General features: G+C 45.8%; 1 protein-coding gene across 9 annotated transcripts in view; it reads left to right on the forward strand.

The window, feature by feature from the left end:
• Positions 1-15,709, forward strand: part of ELMOD1 (ELMO domain containing 1) — a 72,784-nt gene extending 57,075 nt beyond the window's left edge. For all 9 annotated transcript variants that reach the window (XM_080377099.1, XM_080377095.1, XM_080377101.1 and 6 more), the window contains 2 exons: positions 529-662; positions 6,255-15,709. In XM_080377099.1, coding sequence (XP_080233225.1) covers positions 529-662; positions 6,255-6,427 — 307 coding nt within the window. In that variant the 3' untranslated portion in view covers positions 6,428-15,709. The remainder of the gene's footprint in view (positions 1-528; positions 663-6,254) is intronic.
• The last annotated feature ends 1,304 nt before the right edge of the window (positions 15,710-17,013 follow it).

The raw sequence follows: 17,013 nt of genomic DNA on the forward strand, positions 1-17,013 counted from the left end.
CTCTGTTAGGAAGAAATTGGAGGTGACTCAGCTGGATCTCTTTCACAGGCTTTTTAGCTGTATGAATGCCTGTATAGGACTTGTTGAAACCTGATGCTCCTAACTGTAGGTAATGAATTCCAGTGGGGCAGATGGATTAAAATAGCAAATGATGGGTCACCCTGCAGACACAGCCACCGTGTGGAGTGCTTGCCCTGTGTCAGAGGCAAGTGTAGGAGTACAGGGATGCCTGGGCTTGTTCTTATTCCATAGGAATTAATCTGTGCTGCTCTAATGAAAATCCAATCCTGGCATAGTGATAAAACTCCTGTTTTCACTGCAACCATATGTTTCACAAGGGAAACACTGCCATTAGAGCATACAAAGCTGGCAGGATGTTTTTCTTGTTTTTCACACCCTCCACCTTGGAAACCTACAAAGGAGAGAATTAATACACCTTAGTAGCAGGCAAAAACTGCAATGTCAGTGTCAACAGTGTATTTTGTAGTTCACTTTTTTCTTATATGTTGCTGCTTCTTTTTCTTACAGCTATTCCTTTGCTATTGTGGGCATTAACATAACAGACCTGGCATACAACCTGCTTGTGAGTGGAGCTCTGAAGACCCATTTCTACAATGTTGCTCCAGAAGCACCAACACTAACTCACTTTCAGCAGACATTCTGTAAGTGGCAGGGGGGCAGGGGGTGGGAAATAGGTAATTTGTATTCCTGCTAACACTTTTTTTACTACCCATGCTTTTTACAAAATAATCATAATCTGCTGACACAGCACAGACTGTCATGCTAGTCTTGCTCTCATGCATTTATGATAATTGGATTCAGTTCTTAGTTGTGATGGATGCCACTACTAAATCAAGGGGTGAAACAAAATAACCAAACACCGCTGCCACCACCCAAAAAAACCCCACAAACAAAAAAGCAAACAAAAAAACCCCCACCAAGTGCCTGAACAAATGACCTTCCTGTCTTCATAGAGTGGTTTTAAATAATAATAATAAACTAAATGTACTTTAAAGAGCTTCTGGACATTGCTTCCCCATGAATTCAACTGTCTTAAGGTATTTCTAACTACATTCAAGTGTTAGCCTCCACCCTTCAGTAGAGTTGCCCCCTCCTCAAAATAATGCTTTCTTAGTCCTTTCCCCTGTATTAAGTACCCCTTCTACAGCACAGGCTAGCTGTGTATCCTTGCACACTGAGAGCAAAACTTCTAATATTTTTCAATGTATAGGCAAGAAACTGATAATAGGATGTCAAGACATGCTTTCTTCCACACGACAGCTGCAGAGGTTTTGTTCTTTTGGGGGTTTTGTTTGGTGTGGGTGTTCTTTTTTTAAGTTTGGCTACTTGAATAACAGATTTTTGTTTGCAGCTATAGTATTTTCTTATTGCTTAACTGGATAAATAGCAAATATTAGTGTCTTGTGCATCTCTTCCATTAAAACACTACTGAATTTTCAGAATAAGGATGCTATTAATAAGACTCATTCACCCAAAATCTTATGTGGGCAGATACCATACTGTAGCAGAGCTCACACTTTTGCAGTTGTTTCTGGGTTGCTTCCCTAGGTAGGCTGGTGGTATGAACTCTGGGCAGTTCAGCTGCTAATCTTTTGTCATTGGTGGTGCTTGGCTTAAAAATAAGAAAAGACAGGTAAGTACCTACCTAAATCTGCACTTACACGTCTTCAGGTCATCTTTTGATAGGAAAGGTTATTGTCTTTTCACCATGTACCTGACATGCCTATGGCCTTATGAATTGATGTATATAGTATGATTGGTTTGGCTCCCATATCTCCTAGTTCCTAGCCTTTGTTCTGCAGGAAACTTCACCTTACCTGGAAATACAGTACAGTAGAGAGAAAAACAGTCTAGGAGGTTCCTGGAGTGTGTGGAACTGTAACCTCTGGGCACAGCTGGTGAGCCAGCCAACTAGGGAAGGCACCTCGCTGGATCTGTTGTTTGTGAACAGAGGAGCACTGGCGGGGAACGTGATGACTGGAGCCTGTCTTGGGCACAGCGATCACAAAATGACAGGATTTTTCATTCTCGGAGAAGTAAGGAGGGGGATCAGCAGAGCTGCCACCTTGGACTTCCAGAGGGCAGACGTTGGTCTGATTAGGAGCCTGGTTGGCAGAGTCCCTTGGGAGGCACCCCTGAAGGGCAAAGGGGTCCAGGAAGGCCAGTCCTTCTTCAAGAAAGAAATCTTAAAGGCGCCGGAGCTGGCTGTCCCCATATGCTGGAAGACAAGCCCGTGGGGTAGAAGACCAGCCGGGCTGAAGAGAGAGCTTTGGCTGGAACTCAGGGGGGAAAAAAGGAGAGTTGATGACCCTGGGAAGGAGGGGCAGGCAACTCAGGAGGGCTGCAAGGATGTTGTGAGGTTATGCAGGGAGAAAATGGGAAGGGCCAAGGCCAGTGAGAACTTAATCTGGCTACTGCCGTAATAGACAACAGAAAATGTTTCTGTAAATACTTGAGAAGGGCTAAGGAGAATCTCTGTCTTCTATTGCATGTGGGGGAAACCACAGTGACAAAGGGCGAGGAAGAGGCTGAGGTACTCGATGCCGCCATTGTCTCAGTCTTTAATAGCAAGACCAGTTGTGCGCAGGGTACCCAGCCCCCTGAGCTGAAGGACAGGGGCAGGGAGCAGAATGAAGCCCCCAGAATCCAAGGGGAAAGGGTCAGGCACCCGCTACAACACTTTGGTACACACAAGTCTATGGGGCCAGATGGGATCCACCCAAGGGCACCGGCAGAGCTGGCAGAAGTGCTGACCCGCCACTTCCCATCAGTTATCATTAGTCCTGGCTAACCAGGTGACTGGAAGTCAGCACACGTGACATCCACCTGCAAGAAAGGCCGGAAGGAGGATCTGGGGAGCTGGAGGCTGCCAGCCTGGCCTCGGTGCAGAGGAAGGGTGTGGAGCAGGTCATCTCAAGTGCCTTTACGCAGCACGTACAGGACCACCGGGGGATCGGGCCCAGCCAGCAGGGGGTTATGAAAAGCAGGTCCTGCTTGACTAACCTGATCTCCTTCTATGGCAAGGTAACGGGCTTTGTGGATGAGGGAAGGGCCGTGGATGTTGTCTGCCTGGACCTTAGTAAAGCCTTTGACACAGTTCCCCCAAGCAGTCTCCTGGAGAACCTGGCTGCCTGTGGCTTGGGTGGGAGCAGTCTGTTCTGGGTAACCAGCTGGTTGGACGGCCAGGCCCGGAGAGCGGTGGTGAACGGGGTTCAATGCAGCTGGCGGCTGGTCACACGTGGTGTTCCCCAGGGCTCAGTACCAGGGCCAGTTCTGTTTAATATCCTTATCCATGACCTGGACAAGGGGCTTGAGTGCACCCTCCCTGAGTTTGCAGAGGACCCCAAGCTGGGCGGGAGTGTTGATCTCCTTGAGGGTAGAAAGGCTCTGCAGAAGAATCTGGACAGGCTGGATGGATGATGGGCCGAGGCCAGCGGTGTGAGGTTCAACCAGGCTCAGTGCCGGGCCCTGCCCGTGGGTCACACCAGCCCCAGGCAGCGCTACAGGCTGGGGCAGGGGGCTGGGAACTGCCCGGTGGGAAAGGGCCTGGGGGTGCTGGCTGACAGCCGGCTGGGCATGAGCCCCCCGTGTGCCCAGGTGGCCAAGGGGCCAGCAGCGTCCTGGCTGGTGTCAGAAACAGTGTGGCCAGCAGGGCCAGGGCAGTGACCGCCCCTGTACTGGGCACTGGTGAGGCCGCACCTCGAACCCTGGGTTCAGCTTTGGGCTCCTTGCCACAAGAAGGACATGGAGGTGCTGGAGCTGAAGAAGGGCAATGGAGCTGGTGAAGGGTCTGGAGCACAAGTCTTATAAGGAAACCGGGGTTGCTCAGCCTGGAGAACAGGAGGCTGAGGGGAGACCTTATCACTGTCTACAGCTGCCTGAGGGGAAGTGTTAGCAAGGTGGGGTTGGTCTCTTTTCCCAAGTAAAAAGTGATAGGACAAGAGGAGATGGCCTCCAGTTGTGCCAGGGGAGGTTTAGGTTGGATATTAGGAAAGAATCTCTTCAACGAAAGGATTTGAACAGGTGGTCCAGGGAAGTGGTTGAGTCACCATCCCTGGAGATATTTAAAATATGTGTAGAGGTAGTGTTTAAGGACATGCTTTAGTGGTGAAATTGGCAGTGCTGGGTTAACAATTGAACTCAAAGATCTTAAGTGTCTTTTCCAGCTTAAACAATTCTGTGATTCTGTATCTTCCTCTTGGTTCTGGTTTCTTGACGTATCTCATATCCCCCACCACTAAATTTGGGGGAGTAAGAGACATGTTTTAGTACCTTGGCTGTGTCTAGTTGCTACTGCCAAAGTCTTGGCTGCAGGAGGGACTCTTCTGCTGGCTGAGCCTGAACTGTGCCCTAGGACCTGTGTGTCTGTGTACCAGTATGGCCAGTCCTTCGTAATGACTGGAGGGACAGCTGATTTTGACAGCTCTTCCCTCTACAGCCTATGCATGTATGAATTTCATGAAATGGGATAAAACTTGCCTGGCTCTCTGGTGTAGTAATGGGCCAGTGAAGGTGGTGGATGTTCCTACGCACCCTGCCTGCCATCCTAGGAAAAAATTGAGGTTATCCTGGGAAAAACTTGGTAATCAAATGGACTTTATTGTGGAGAAAATATTAACATACAAACTTTCCTGGAACAAGGATGATTCATCCAGAGATTATTTATTTGAGTCTGACAAATCCCTGCTCTTATGCTCTTCCAGTTTCTCTCCTCTCCCTACTGCAGACATCCTAGGTTTCCTTCAAATTTCCTTCAAACCCAGACGTCATTAGGCGACATTAAATGCCTACAGGCTGCCAGACTGAACTGGAAAGTCAAAATTATGTTGCCTAGCCAACTGGTAGAGGAACACAATGGTTGTACTACGTGGACCTCCTAAATACTGATCCACCACGTCACCTCATCTACACCCTTCTGCCCTCTCAGGCCATGAGGACATACATGAAGCTGAGAACTGCAGCTGGCTCACTGCTCTTAGGCTCTGTTGCCTTCTCTTATTGTACGAGCAGTGTGTGAAACTGTATTGCTCAATGGCATGCTCAACACAGTCATTCCTGAAGTACAGAAGATACATCTTGGTAATCTAGATTTTTGGTGGTGAAGATCTAAAATGTTTCGTATTTTAGATAGTGATACATTATTTTGTAAAGGGGTTTTATTGTGCTTTTCTTTGAAAGTAAAATCTCTTGAATTGAAACAGCCTGTGGCTGTTGGAATGTATGGAAGAGATTTGAAGAGGTACTTAAAGTACCTCTTAAGTGACATCTATCAAATTGATGATGGAGGAAAAATAAGACTATGCAAATATACCTTGAAATTTAAGTTAGATATGTGTGTTGTAATTGTTATACAATAGAAATAAATGTGTAAAAGCAATCAAGCCTTTTCTACAATAAATGCCCTCACTTTTGGGGGTACTTGCACATTTTGCTGTGTTGGGATGAAAAATTATACTGCTTCAGTGCTTCATCTGCTGTGGAAGTTGGGATTAAGCAATTGGGTTCAGTTCACTGAAGTCTTAGTTCTGAATGTAATGTTTTCCCCGTCAAAGTCTTTGAGTCCAAGGACAGCACAGAACTGAGAGGGTAGAGGACTGAATCAGAGCCTGTATATTAAAATCACTTTGGAATCAAGTTTCTTCCTATAACAGGGATGTCTTACCAAAGCTAGTGGTTCTGTATATCACCATATCATTCATCTTTTCAGGATCATAGGCATAACTATTAAACAACGTTTCCAGCAAGGTCACTCACACGTAAGGTAAAATTGTGCATGAGGAGGAAGTGTTAATAAAGGCAGACATGGTGATAACTTTACCAATGAATACCTTCTTTTTTTTTTTTTTAATGGAGAGTAAGCAATGTTCCCATGAGGAAATACCTGTGAGGCAGAACTTGAATATAACTAAAAGGCTGGTGGAGCAGTGTCAGCAGCATCTTCCCCTGCTTTTATACGCATTAGTTTAATGTTTTAGTATATGTACCTATATGCCAAGACTGGTGACTCCTTGTATTTATTGTGAGAAATTCTGCCGATGTATAACAGTCAGATTTGGAGACTGCCAAAATGGGTTGAGTCTTGTCCCTGTATAGTGTTGTAAGGTGTCAGACCTCAGTGACCAGGATTCTTTGTGGAAATCATAATTGTTAATTGCAGTTTTCTCTCTAATTTTTATGTGGTCATCATCTGCTGTATTTATCTCTTCTACTTCTCCTTTTTTATTATTTTGTAGGCTACCTAATGCATGAATTCCACAAATTCTGGATTGAAGAGGATCCACTGGATATAATGGAGTTCAATCGTGTCAGAGAGAAATTTCACAAGCGAATCTTGAAACAGCTCCAGAACCCAGAGATGGCTCTGTGCCCTCATTTTGCTGCATCAGAAAGTTTAATCAATATGTAGTTACTCACTGGATTTTATTTGGAAACACTGTCTCGCTCTTGTGTTAGATCACTGTTTAGACCATTGCTAGCATACTGAATGACCATGATGATTGTATGCATGTTTCTGGTGCAGTATTCATCTATTTTTGTCACACGTACTAGGTCCCCTTCTGCTTCTCTTGTTGGGGATTTGTCATTTTAAATGGGTGCTCATATTGCCTCATTATTGCAGTGTTACATTCTGAATCGATGTCCAGCTATCGGAGGTTTTTCTATTTATTTTTTTTACTTTCCTCATAATTCAGCATTGACAGTTGAATTGTATTTCTCTAGCTGTGTTTTTGTATATGTGGAAAAAGTAGCTGGATCTTGTATTGTGAAAGCTTTTTAACTTCTTGGTATGTTTTAAGATAACTACTGGCATTTCAAGTGAAATATATGTTTGGACCTCATCTAGAAGATAATGTGTGTAATTTAATCTGATGCAGGCGAACACATTAAAGTCCAATTTTCTCCATGCAGCTATTATATGCTTAATGCAGAATTAATGAGGCTTATGAGATACAAGTTTCAGTGAGAAGAGTTTATGCAGAATTACAATCAGACTCCACAGCTGCATGAATACCAAATGGTCTGGTGATGCTAATACATTCACAGTGAACTACAAACACAGTCACAACTACTGCATCCTGGCAGCGGCCAAAAATTGTATCATGAGACTGTTGTCACCACCACCACCGTGCTGAAGCATGGTCTAAATTCCTGCACATTCCTTTGAATATACAGGGTTTACTATTTTGTGTTGCATGTTGGAAGGCAACATGATTTGGTCACATTCTGCTTAGTGAATTCAGGGGGGAAAAAATCTGTATATTTTTTTGAACTACTGAAAATGTTGCTTTGGTTGTCAATTCAGCTCCTAAGAACTGGGAGGAATAATTAATTAGAAGGTTTAAAGCAGAACCATGTGAGTTTCCCAGACTACTTATAAAAAAAAATTAAAATGGCAGACTGGCTTTTTTCTAAAACCATAAATGAGTATAAGTGTCTGACACTGAGATTGTGTAGTATATTGAACAGCATCTACCATGGCATTTCATACCCATGGTATTTTTTACCTTCTAAGCAATCAATTTTAGTATTATATGTTTGTGTAAATCACTTGCATATGGAGATTAAATTGAGTAGTGTCCAACTACTTGTGAATTATATGAATAAATTATATGTCATTCTAAATTGAAGCACTGTGGGTTTTATTTTTGAGATATGCAGGAATACAGATGAAAGCTATTTTACTCTAATGGGTCAGGTAAAAGGGGATGTAACAGTTTTGTGGTACTTCCCTAGTCTGAGGAGTGATCTGAACTTCCTTGGGTCAGGTTCTTTATATCTTTTCTAGTTGCAGTTTGGACTATCGCTTTATAAGTTAAAAAATAAAGCAATGGGAGTGGTTGAAGTTCTTGGAGAAACTCCTCCTTGGATTTAAGAAAAGGAATGAGAGGACAGAAATCTAATATGGGGATCAGGACTTCTCTGCAGTACTGAAAATTCACACTCATTGTGGAGTTAATCAGGAAAGCTCTGTGGGTGTTGTGACAATTAGTTTTCTCCAATGAACTTGGAAGTATGGAACTGGAAATATTAACTCTTGCATATTTTGCATGGAAATGCAAGGAATAAAAACTGCCTGTTTAACTTCCTACCATTAATTTTTGGAAGGTGGTTATTTATAATCATTAGATATTGAGGACTTCTTTGCATCATGACACTTTAAAAGAAATAAATTTCTAGCAACAGTTTTCATTGTTTCAAACCTTAGACTATTGCTTCCTTTCCCTGCCCCACTCTGACTTGAATACCTTTTGCAATTTGTTAGGCTACGCTGGTTTATTTTTAATACTCTGCACTGCAGTTGCAGGGGAAGGAGGCATGAGGGTCCCTGCTACCTTCTTACTGGCGTGATCCTCTCAGTTGTTATGCCTTGTCTCAAGGTGTCAACTTCAAATAAAGTTGGAAAAAGTCATCAGGCTCCGTGTCAGATTGTGTCATTATAATCTGGCTGGTTTGGGTGATTGTTTTTCCTGTCTTGCAGGGAGATGGATTTAATGAAGCTAAGTGTGAAATTCCTCCTCCTGTGGAGCCCATGCGTGCTGATGCCTACAGATCTTACCATCCTGCCCGCTTGTGCTTCAGCTTTGGTCTGTTACATCCTTGCCCTCAAAATCCTTGTCAAACCTGGGGCAGAGGATGTCCCTGGTGACTGCCAAAGTGGCTGTGTGCTGCTTAGGGAGGCAGTGTGTCTGACACTGCCTTCCCTTCAGGAATGGCCTCTTACCATGATGCAAACCTAAATTTCTCTTTGAAAAATTAAAATTTACACTGTTACTGATAAATCTCCAAACTGACCTGTGAGGAACTGGGTGCTGCTTTCCCTAGGGAGGAGAAAATGAAAGAAACAGGAAAAAAAAGTATAAAAAGTTGTTGCACTCACTGCAAGGTACAGATTTTGGTTTATTTAAGGGCAGAGAAAATTTAGGTTGGATCTTTTAAAAAAAACTTTCCACAGCCTTACGGTTGCTGCACTTTAGCTGACATCTCTCCCAGAGGCTCCCATGAAGCCCGCTGGACTCCCGCTGCTGGGAAAACGTCATCCCTGGCCCTGTGTGTCTCGGGCAGCAAGTCCTGCCTGCCCAGCTTGTAAAGCTCTTAGGCACCTTTGGTTTTTAACAGGTATTTTTCTCAGGCAATGAACTTACATGGGTGTGCCATGCAACGCAGGTGTTTTAAAAAGGCACAGCCACGTTGTAAATCTAAGCTGCTAATTTACTTCATAAAATACAAGATAACATACTGATGTTGTACAGAATATGTCTTGCTTTGGGCAGACAGATGAAAATATAATTGATGAAAGTATAATATTGGCAGGTATTTCTCTCTGTTACAGATTCAGCCACTTCCCATAGCACAGCACTTCCTTATCTCAGCTAATGTGAATTTAAATTGTTGCCATGGCTCCTTCAACAGCATAAGTGGGCACTGATTTGTCTTCAGCAACCCTGGTGCTCCACCAGCATCCGCACCCGCTGTGAGCATCCGCAGGATCTGCGCCTGGGGTGTTGCTTACAGCTGGGAGGAGAGCAAGTGCTGCTCCAGCTTCCCATCGCTTTTGGGCTTGAAGCTTTTTTCTTCCTTTGGGGAAGAGAGAATTATTTTTGTCGAGGTTCTTACTGGCTCTTTTGGAAGCTACTTTTTCAAATGCTGGTGCTGGTGGTATTTCTATGCACTATTTTTAGAAGCAAAGTCCATGTTATCTATGCGGTTTGTCTTGGAGAATTGCATCTCCTGGCTGTTTCCTGGAGCAGCACTGAAGCTGGACTGGAAAATTTCCTGTCGTGTAGAGGGTAAAGGGAATTAATCCATTGTCATTGTTAATGGAAAAGCAATTTTTAAAAGCACCGTACCCGCTGTGTGCCCTGTGCTGTGTGTCCTGTGGGGCACAGATGGGTGACAATGGCTTAGAGGTGCTGGCTGAAGCACTTCACTGCGAACAGCAGATTTTCAGCATGTTCCCAGCTGAGTAAGTGCCGTTAGGTGGAGCAGGATGTATGTGAACATGGTGCTGATGCTCAGGTTAATGCACCCAGATATGCTGCTACTGAATCAGAGAATCACCGGTAGCATCATACACACATTGGTTTCCTTTGTGCAGTTGGTATCGCCATTTCCTTCTTAATCCTGCCCTTCATGGGCTGTGGTGAGCTTTTAACATTTCATTTGCTGACCTGTCTATTTTTGTCATAATGTGACCTGAAGTTTTTGACCCTTCCACAGGGGTGACCAGCTTTGCAGGGTTGTCCACTAGTGGGATTTTTCAGGTTGGAGTCATTCTTGCACGAGCTCTAGAGGAAACCTGGACCTGCAGCTCTGCCGCTTGGAGGGACCTGACCAAGGTAGGAATTGGTTACAACCTGAAATGGTAACTGTGTGCAATTCTACAAATGCTACATTTATGTGTTTGGCAAGTACTGTTGGGAAATAAGGAAACTTTGTATATACTGTTGAGAAATATGGGAACTCTGTATACGCTTCCCTCTGTCCCCCAGCTGGCTTTTGACAAGCTTGACATCATCAACATATGAACATTCTGGCATCATAGGAAGACTCCTCTGTGGGTGGCTCTCATAATCTCTGATATTTGGAGAACTGTTCTGCTTCAAATCTTGCTAACCCCCCTGATTTTCAGCTTTCACTCCTCACTTCAATTTGGTCCAATGTGACCTGGAATTTTGCACTAATGAATCCTCCAGGCTGCACTGGAAAGAACAGTATGGCTCTCCTCTGTACTCTTGTACTTGCAGCGTGGTGCAGCTAAAAATCACATGAATTATTAAAATAGATGTTTTGCAGAAAACAATCCTGAAACAGATAAGAAAATTAATTATTCATTGTTTTCCTTGGTTTGCGGCACTGCAGGTTTTCTGTAAGACTTGCCAAAAATTAGACAGGAGTCTTCCTACAAGATCATGTAGGAATATAGCAGGACTGGCTTTGTGCTTTCCCCTGTGAGCAGCACACAGAAATGAGGTCATTACTTATTCTCGTAAAGCAAACTGTTCTTCTCTATATAGAACTATAATTAGAAAAGGAGACGTGGCTCTAAAACCTCCAAGCAAGAACTGGGTACAGCAGCTTAGATCAAAGTGAACTGTGGGGAAGGGCAGAGGGTTTGTTGCTTTGTGTTACCGTGCTCCGACACCTGGGCTCGACTGTACTGAAGGACTGTGAAAACATGGAACTAGAGGTGGTGGATTCCCCAAAGAGCTTACAGCCTGACACAGGGGAGGTAAGCAAGACAGGGGAGCACGAGGTCAACACCTGTCAGCACAGCCGGCAGCTCAACAAAGCAGAGCAGCACTAGAGGAGCTGGAGAAAGGGGCATGAGGAAGCTTGTAAGTTCATGGGCAGTTTTTCCCAATGACAAAGGCAACCAAGGAAGGCACATGGAGATGTCCTAACCAATCGACAACAGGGCATGTCACTGTGACATACTGGAAATGAGGACAGACAAATCCCTGGTGGATACAATGTGGCTGAGAACGTCCTTGAAAGCAAAACATAGTTTGAAGCGAAAGAGTGCGTGCTGAAGGGGGAATTCACGGAAATCTTGGTGTGATTAATGTGGGGCTGGTGCTGCTGGCACAGAGAGCTCAGCAGGGTCTGCGTGCCAGGGCCCTGAATGGGTCTGAGGATGGCAACGTGGCATGGTTCAGGACTGAGAAGATAAGGACAACTTTGGGTGCGAATTTTACTTCTGGGGACAGATAAGGAAGGCTGTGCTCCTCAAGAGAGGCCAGTCAGGAAATATCAACAAGATACAGACATAGCCTAGATATACAGCCCTGAAGACAGGTTAGGGGCAAAAGTGGAGCCCTTTGTCATGGTCCGGAGACAAGATGGGAGTGTTCTCCACAGGTGGAAAGAGCTTTGTAGGCACATCAGGCTTAAGCTGGGAAGAGTCATTAGGAATTAGTGAACAACTTGGGACTGTAATACAGACATTAGGATAAAAGTCTAGAGCAGAGAGAGCCCTGTGACTAGTCAGTGGGGCGAGAACAGCCAAGTCTGTGCTTGCAAACCAGATTAAACAAGGAGAAAATGTTGACACAGGAATAAAAAACAGACCAATGGCAGAACCCCATGGACAGGCTCATGGATAGAAAGAACCCTCCACAGGACTTGTGGCAGTAATGACCAGAAAGGTGGGAGGCAGGAGAGGAAAGTCACAGAAAGTAAAGGAGTCCAAATTTGAGAAAACAGCCATGGTCACCTGTGTCAAAGGCATTTGACAGCTGAGTGCTCTGTCTTTTCCCTGGTGATGTGCTCTGTTCTGAGCAGATTCCTTTTAATCCACCCAGCAAAGCCCTTGCGCAGTGCCCATCTCACCGCAGGCCAACCAGCAGTGTGCACACCCAGGAAAACCAGTACCAAAACCCTCAAAAGCAGTAAGTCAGCTCAGCCCCTTAGCTTTTGTCATCTGCCCTTGTTCAACCAAGGCACCCTTCTGGCAAGACTCACTGAGCACAGACACAGAGCTCTCAGGCTGATCCAGCCTGTGAAACCTGCCCGCTCACCCCGCTGAAGCTGCCCCTGCTTGATGTGCGGGGTGTGAGGAATGCCAAAGGGTGGGATGCAGAAGACATGAGGATGCAGCTTACCACCTCTCTTTGGTAGGGGCATTTGTGATGCTGATTTGGCTCCGGATGGTCTCACATGTTCCTTTAAGCTGTTGTGACTAAGCTGTCATCTGCCTCTTCACTTTCTCCCAGTTTTCCATTCATGTTGGTTTGAATTTAAGCCAACTGACACACACTTTGCCTTGAGTTTCCATGTCTCTGTCACCACTGCCTCTTCAGCTTTTGTCGCACACAGCTGGCAGAGGACTGTTTTGCAGAGACTGTGGGTGTCACCTCTCCGTAGCTCTGCAGCCAAAAAAGAGCAGAAAAATAACAGTGGGAGCAGAGGTCGGAGCAGGTGCCAGCTGATGTGGTGAGCCCCCTCCTCCCACCCTGTCCTGGCCCAGCTTGCAGGGGACCGCTGTGACTCCAGGGGTAGGAGGGTTGCTCTAAGCTTGGCCATCTCAAGGCTGCTGCCTGCAGGTGCTTTGTGCCTTTCCTGAGGGCAGTGGGAAAGGGACATGAGATTGTGGCTGTGTGGGGAACGCAGAGCTTCTCTAGCTAATTTAGAGCATGGTGTTGTTCTGTCCCTAAAGCACCCCCTAACTCCCACCAGGCTTTCTCACTGTCTCACAGAATAGTTCGGGGGTTTTTTCCATGCCTGAGATGGGCTTTAGTTAGTGTAAGTCATGCCTGTCTGCTGGGAAGCTGTGCAAATTTACACTGGCTTCAAATCTGGCCAGAAGAGATGACTCCAGCAGCAGCAAAGGCTGGGGGACCCTAAGCCCCAGGAAGGAGTTCTAATCCCAGCACAGTGCTCTCCTTCATTTGCTGGATAAAAAGGCAGGTATGAGTGAGATGTGAACATCAACTGTCTACTGAGGTTCAAAAAGTCTTCCTTGATCCATGGTATGAGTGCCCTGGTATTAAAAGCTAGACTAAGCAATCATGTCCTCTGAGACTCTTCGAAAAGCCAGACAGTGACTTTCTTGTTATGTAGAAACATGAGTGCTTTTGGAGCACTAAACTAATTTCTAATTCCAATAGAGATCCAAAAGCTATAGAGAGGTTGTGTGGTGCATTTGGGAACCTGCAGCAGTTCATGCAATTCTGGAGCTGTCTGAACTGCAATTCAGAGAGAGAGATGCTGGCACTTCAATGCTTTATTCTATATTCTTAATTTGGACCTATAAATGCAAATTAAACATCACTGTCTAGCATCAGTATCTTTTGTGATCCTCTTAAATTTATTATGGATGTCTATAATCACTGCCTATGAATCTCATACATAATGGCAATTAACTTCTATGCCAGAGCTCTCTTTCGTTATTTTTCAGGCACGGCAATGACAGCTCCTAAACATTTGATTGATGGGAGTTGGAGACTCTCTTCCTCCCAGAGAGAGAAATGCCTTTGGGGTAGAGCATCGTGGGAGCCAGTGCAGCCTATGCCATTTGGGTTAGGTCATCTGTGATGCTACTGAAAATTTAATCAGTAATATGAGCCAAATATCAAATGCCTGAACTTCAGACAGGAAAATAAGCACAAGCAAAAATGTTTATAAGACTGTGTCCACCTGTCGGAGAAGGGGAAGAGCATCTTCAGTCATAGGTTTGCCAGGCTGGTGAAGAGGGCTTTAAAACTAAAGTTGCCAGGGAAGGGAGGGAAGCCTCAATCCATCCCACTCCTGCCAGTTTGATGCCAGTGCCAGCAAAACATGTCTGGAGCCTGGAGAGGGATCACAGATCAGCAACAGAGCACCTGAAGAGCAGCACAAAGGAATTCCAGCCACTCCAGCCAGTAAGTCAACTTCATCGGGTGGGTGACTTAAATGCCGCTATGCAAATGTGTGTAGCATGGGGAATAAACAAGAGGAGTTAAGAGACACGTGCATGCCTGCAGGGCTGTGATCTTATTGGCATCACAGAGTTGTGATGGGATGGCTCCTGTGACCGGGGTGTTGGAATGGAAGGGTACGGGTTCTTTAGGAAAGACAGGCAGGGGAGATGATGAGAGGGTGTCGCGCTCTATGTCAGTGACCAACTGGAGTTTGGGGAGCCCTGCCTGGGGATGGATGAGGAGCTGATGGGTCAGGATTAAAGGGAGGGCAGGGGCAGGTGACATTATAGTGGGGGTCTGTTACATACCACGTGACCAGGAAGACTGAGCAGATGAGGCCCTCTATAGACAGATAGGAGCAGCCTCATGCTCACAAGCCCTGATCCTCATGGGGGACTTCAACCACCCCAGTATCTGTGGGAGGGACCACACAGCAGGGCATAAGCAATCCAGGAGGTTTCTGGAATGCGTGGATGATAACTTCCTTCTCCATTTGATAAAGGAACCAACAAGGAGAGGTGCTGTGCTGGACCTTGTTCTCATGACCAAGGCAAGGCTTGTGGGGAATGTGAAGCTCAAGGGCAGCCTTGGCTGCAGTGACCATGAAACGGTGCAGTTCAAGATCCTTAGGGCAGCAAGAAGGATGTACAGCAAGCTCACTACCCTGGGCTTCAGGAGAGCACACTTTGGCCTCTTCAGGGACCTGCTTGGTACAGTACCATGGGATAAAGCCCTGGAGGGAAGAGGGGCTAGTATTCGAGGATCACCTCTTCCAAGCTCAGGAACGATGTGTCCCAACAAAGAGCAAGTCAGGCAGAAGCACCAGGAGGCCTCCATGGATGAACAGGTTGCTCCTGGAGAAACTCACACAAAAAGAAAACCTACAGAGGGTGGAAGCAAGGACAGGTAGCCTAGGAGGAATACAGAGAAATTGTCTGAGCATCCAGGGATCAGGTAAGGAAAGCTAAAGCCCTGGTAAAGTTAAATCTAGCCAGGGACATCAATGGCAAGAAGAAAAGCTTCTGTAGGTATGTCAGTGATAAAAGGAAGACTAGGGAAAATGTGGGGCCTCACTGGAAGGAAATGGGAGACCTGGTTACCTGGGATATGGAGAAGGCTGAGGTACTCAATGACTTTTTTGCCTCAGTCTTCACTGGCAAGTGCTCCAGCCAACAACCTAAGCTGCAGAAGGCAAAGGCAGGGACTGGGAGAATGAAGAACCACACAGTGTAGAAGATCAGGTTTGAGATCATCTAAGGAATCTGAAGGTGCACAAGTCCATGGGACCTGACAAGCCACTGTCCATAATATTTGAGAAGTCGTGCCAGTCTGGTGAAGTTCCCACTGCCTAGAAAAGGGGAAAAACATAACCCCAATTTTTAAAAAGGGAAAGAAGGAAAACCTGTGGAATTACAGGCCAGTCAGTCTCACCTCTTTGCCTGACAGATCACGGAGCAGATCCTCCCGGAAACTATGTGCTAAGGCACATGGAACATAAGGATTGATCAGTGACAGCCAACATGGCTTCACTAAGGGCAAATCGTGCCTGACAAATTTGGTGGCTTTCTGTGACAGGGTTACAGCTTTGGTGGATAAGGAAAGAGCAACTGATGCCATCTACTTAGACTTGTGCAAAGTATTTGGCACTGTCCCACATGACATCCTTGTCTCAAAACTGGAAACACATGGATTGGATAGATGGACCACTTGGTGGGTAAGGAATTGGCTGGATGGTCAAACTCAAAGAGCTGTGGTCAATGGCTCAATGTCCAAGAGGAAACTGGTGATGAGCGGCATTCCTCAGGGGTCAGTGTTGGTACAGGTGCTGTTTAACATCTTTGTTGGGGACATGGACAGTGGGATTGAGTGCACCCTCAGCAAGTTTGATGATAACACCAAGCTCTGTGGTGCAGTCGACATACTGGAGAGAAGGGATGCAATCCATGCACAGTGGGCCCATGCAAGCCTCAAGGAGTTTAATAAGGCCAAGTGCAATGTCCTGCACATGGGTCGGGGCAATCCCATGCACAAATACAGGCTGGGTGAAGAATGGATTGAAAGCAGCCCTGAAGAGAAGAACTTGGGGGTCTTGGTGGATGAGAAACTACACATGACCCAGCAGTCTGCACCTGCAGACCAGAAAACCAACTGTATCCTGGGCTGTATCAAAAGAAGCATGGCCAGCAGGTCAAGGGAGGGGATTCTGCCCCTCTACTCTGCTCTCCTGAGACCCCACCTGGAGTACTGTGTTCAGCTCTGGGGACCCCAGCATAAGAAGGACACGGACCTGTTGGAGTGAGTCCAGAGGAGGACCATGAAGATGATCAGAGGCTGGAGCACCTCTCCTGTGAAGCCAGGCTGAGAGAGTTGGGGTTGTTCAGCCTGGAGAAGAGGAGGCTCCAGGGAGACCTTCTTAGATCAGCCTACCAGCAGCTAAAGGGGGCCTACAAAAGAGCTGGAGAGGGACTTTTTACAAGGACATGTAGTGATGGGACAAGGGGGAATGGCTTTAAACTCATTACATTTAGATGTACATTGAGAGGGTACATTTAGATGAGATATTAGTCAGAAATTATTTCCTGTGAGGGCGGTG

Source organism: Falco punctatus, assembly GCF_963210335.1.
Source record: "Falco punctatus genome assembly, chromosome: 2".
Lineage (NCBI taxonomy): Eukaryota > Metazoa > Chordata > Aves > Falconiformes > Falconidae > Falco > Falco punctatus.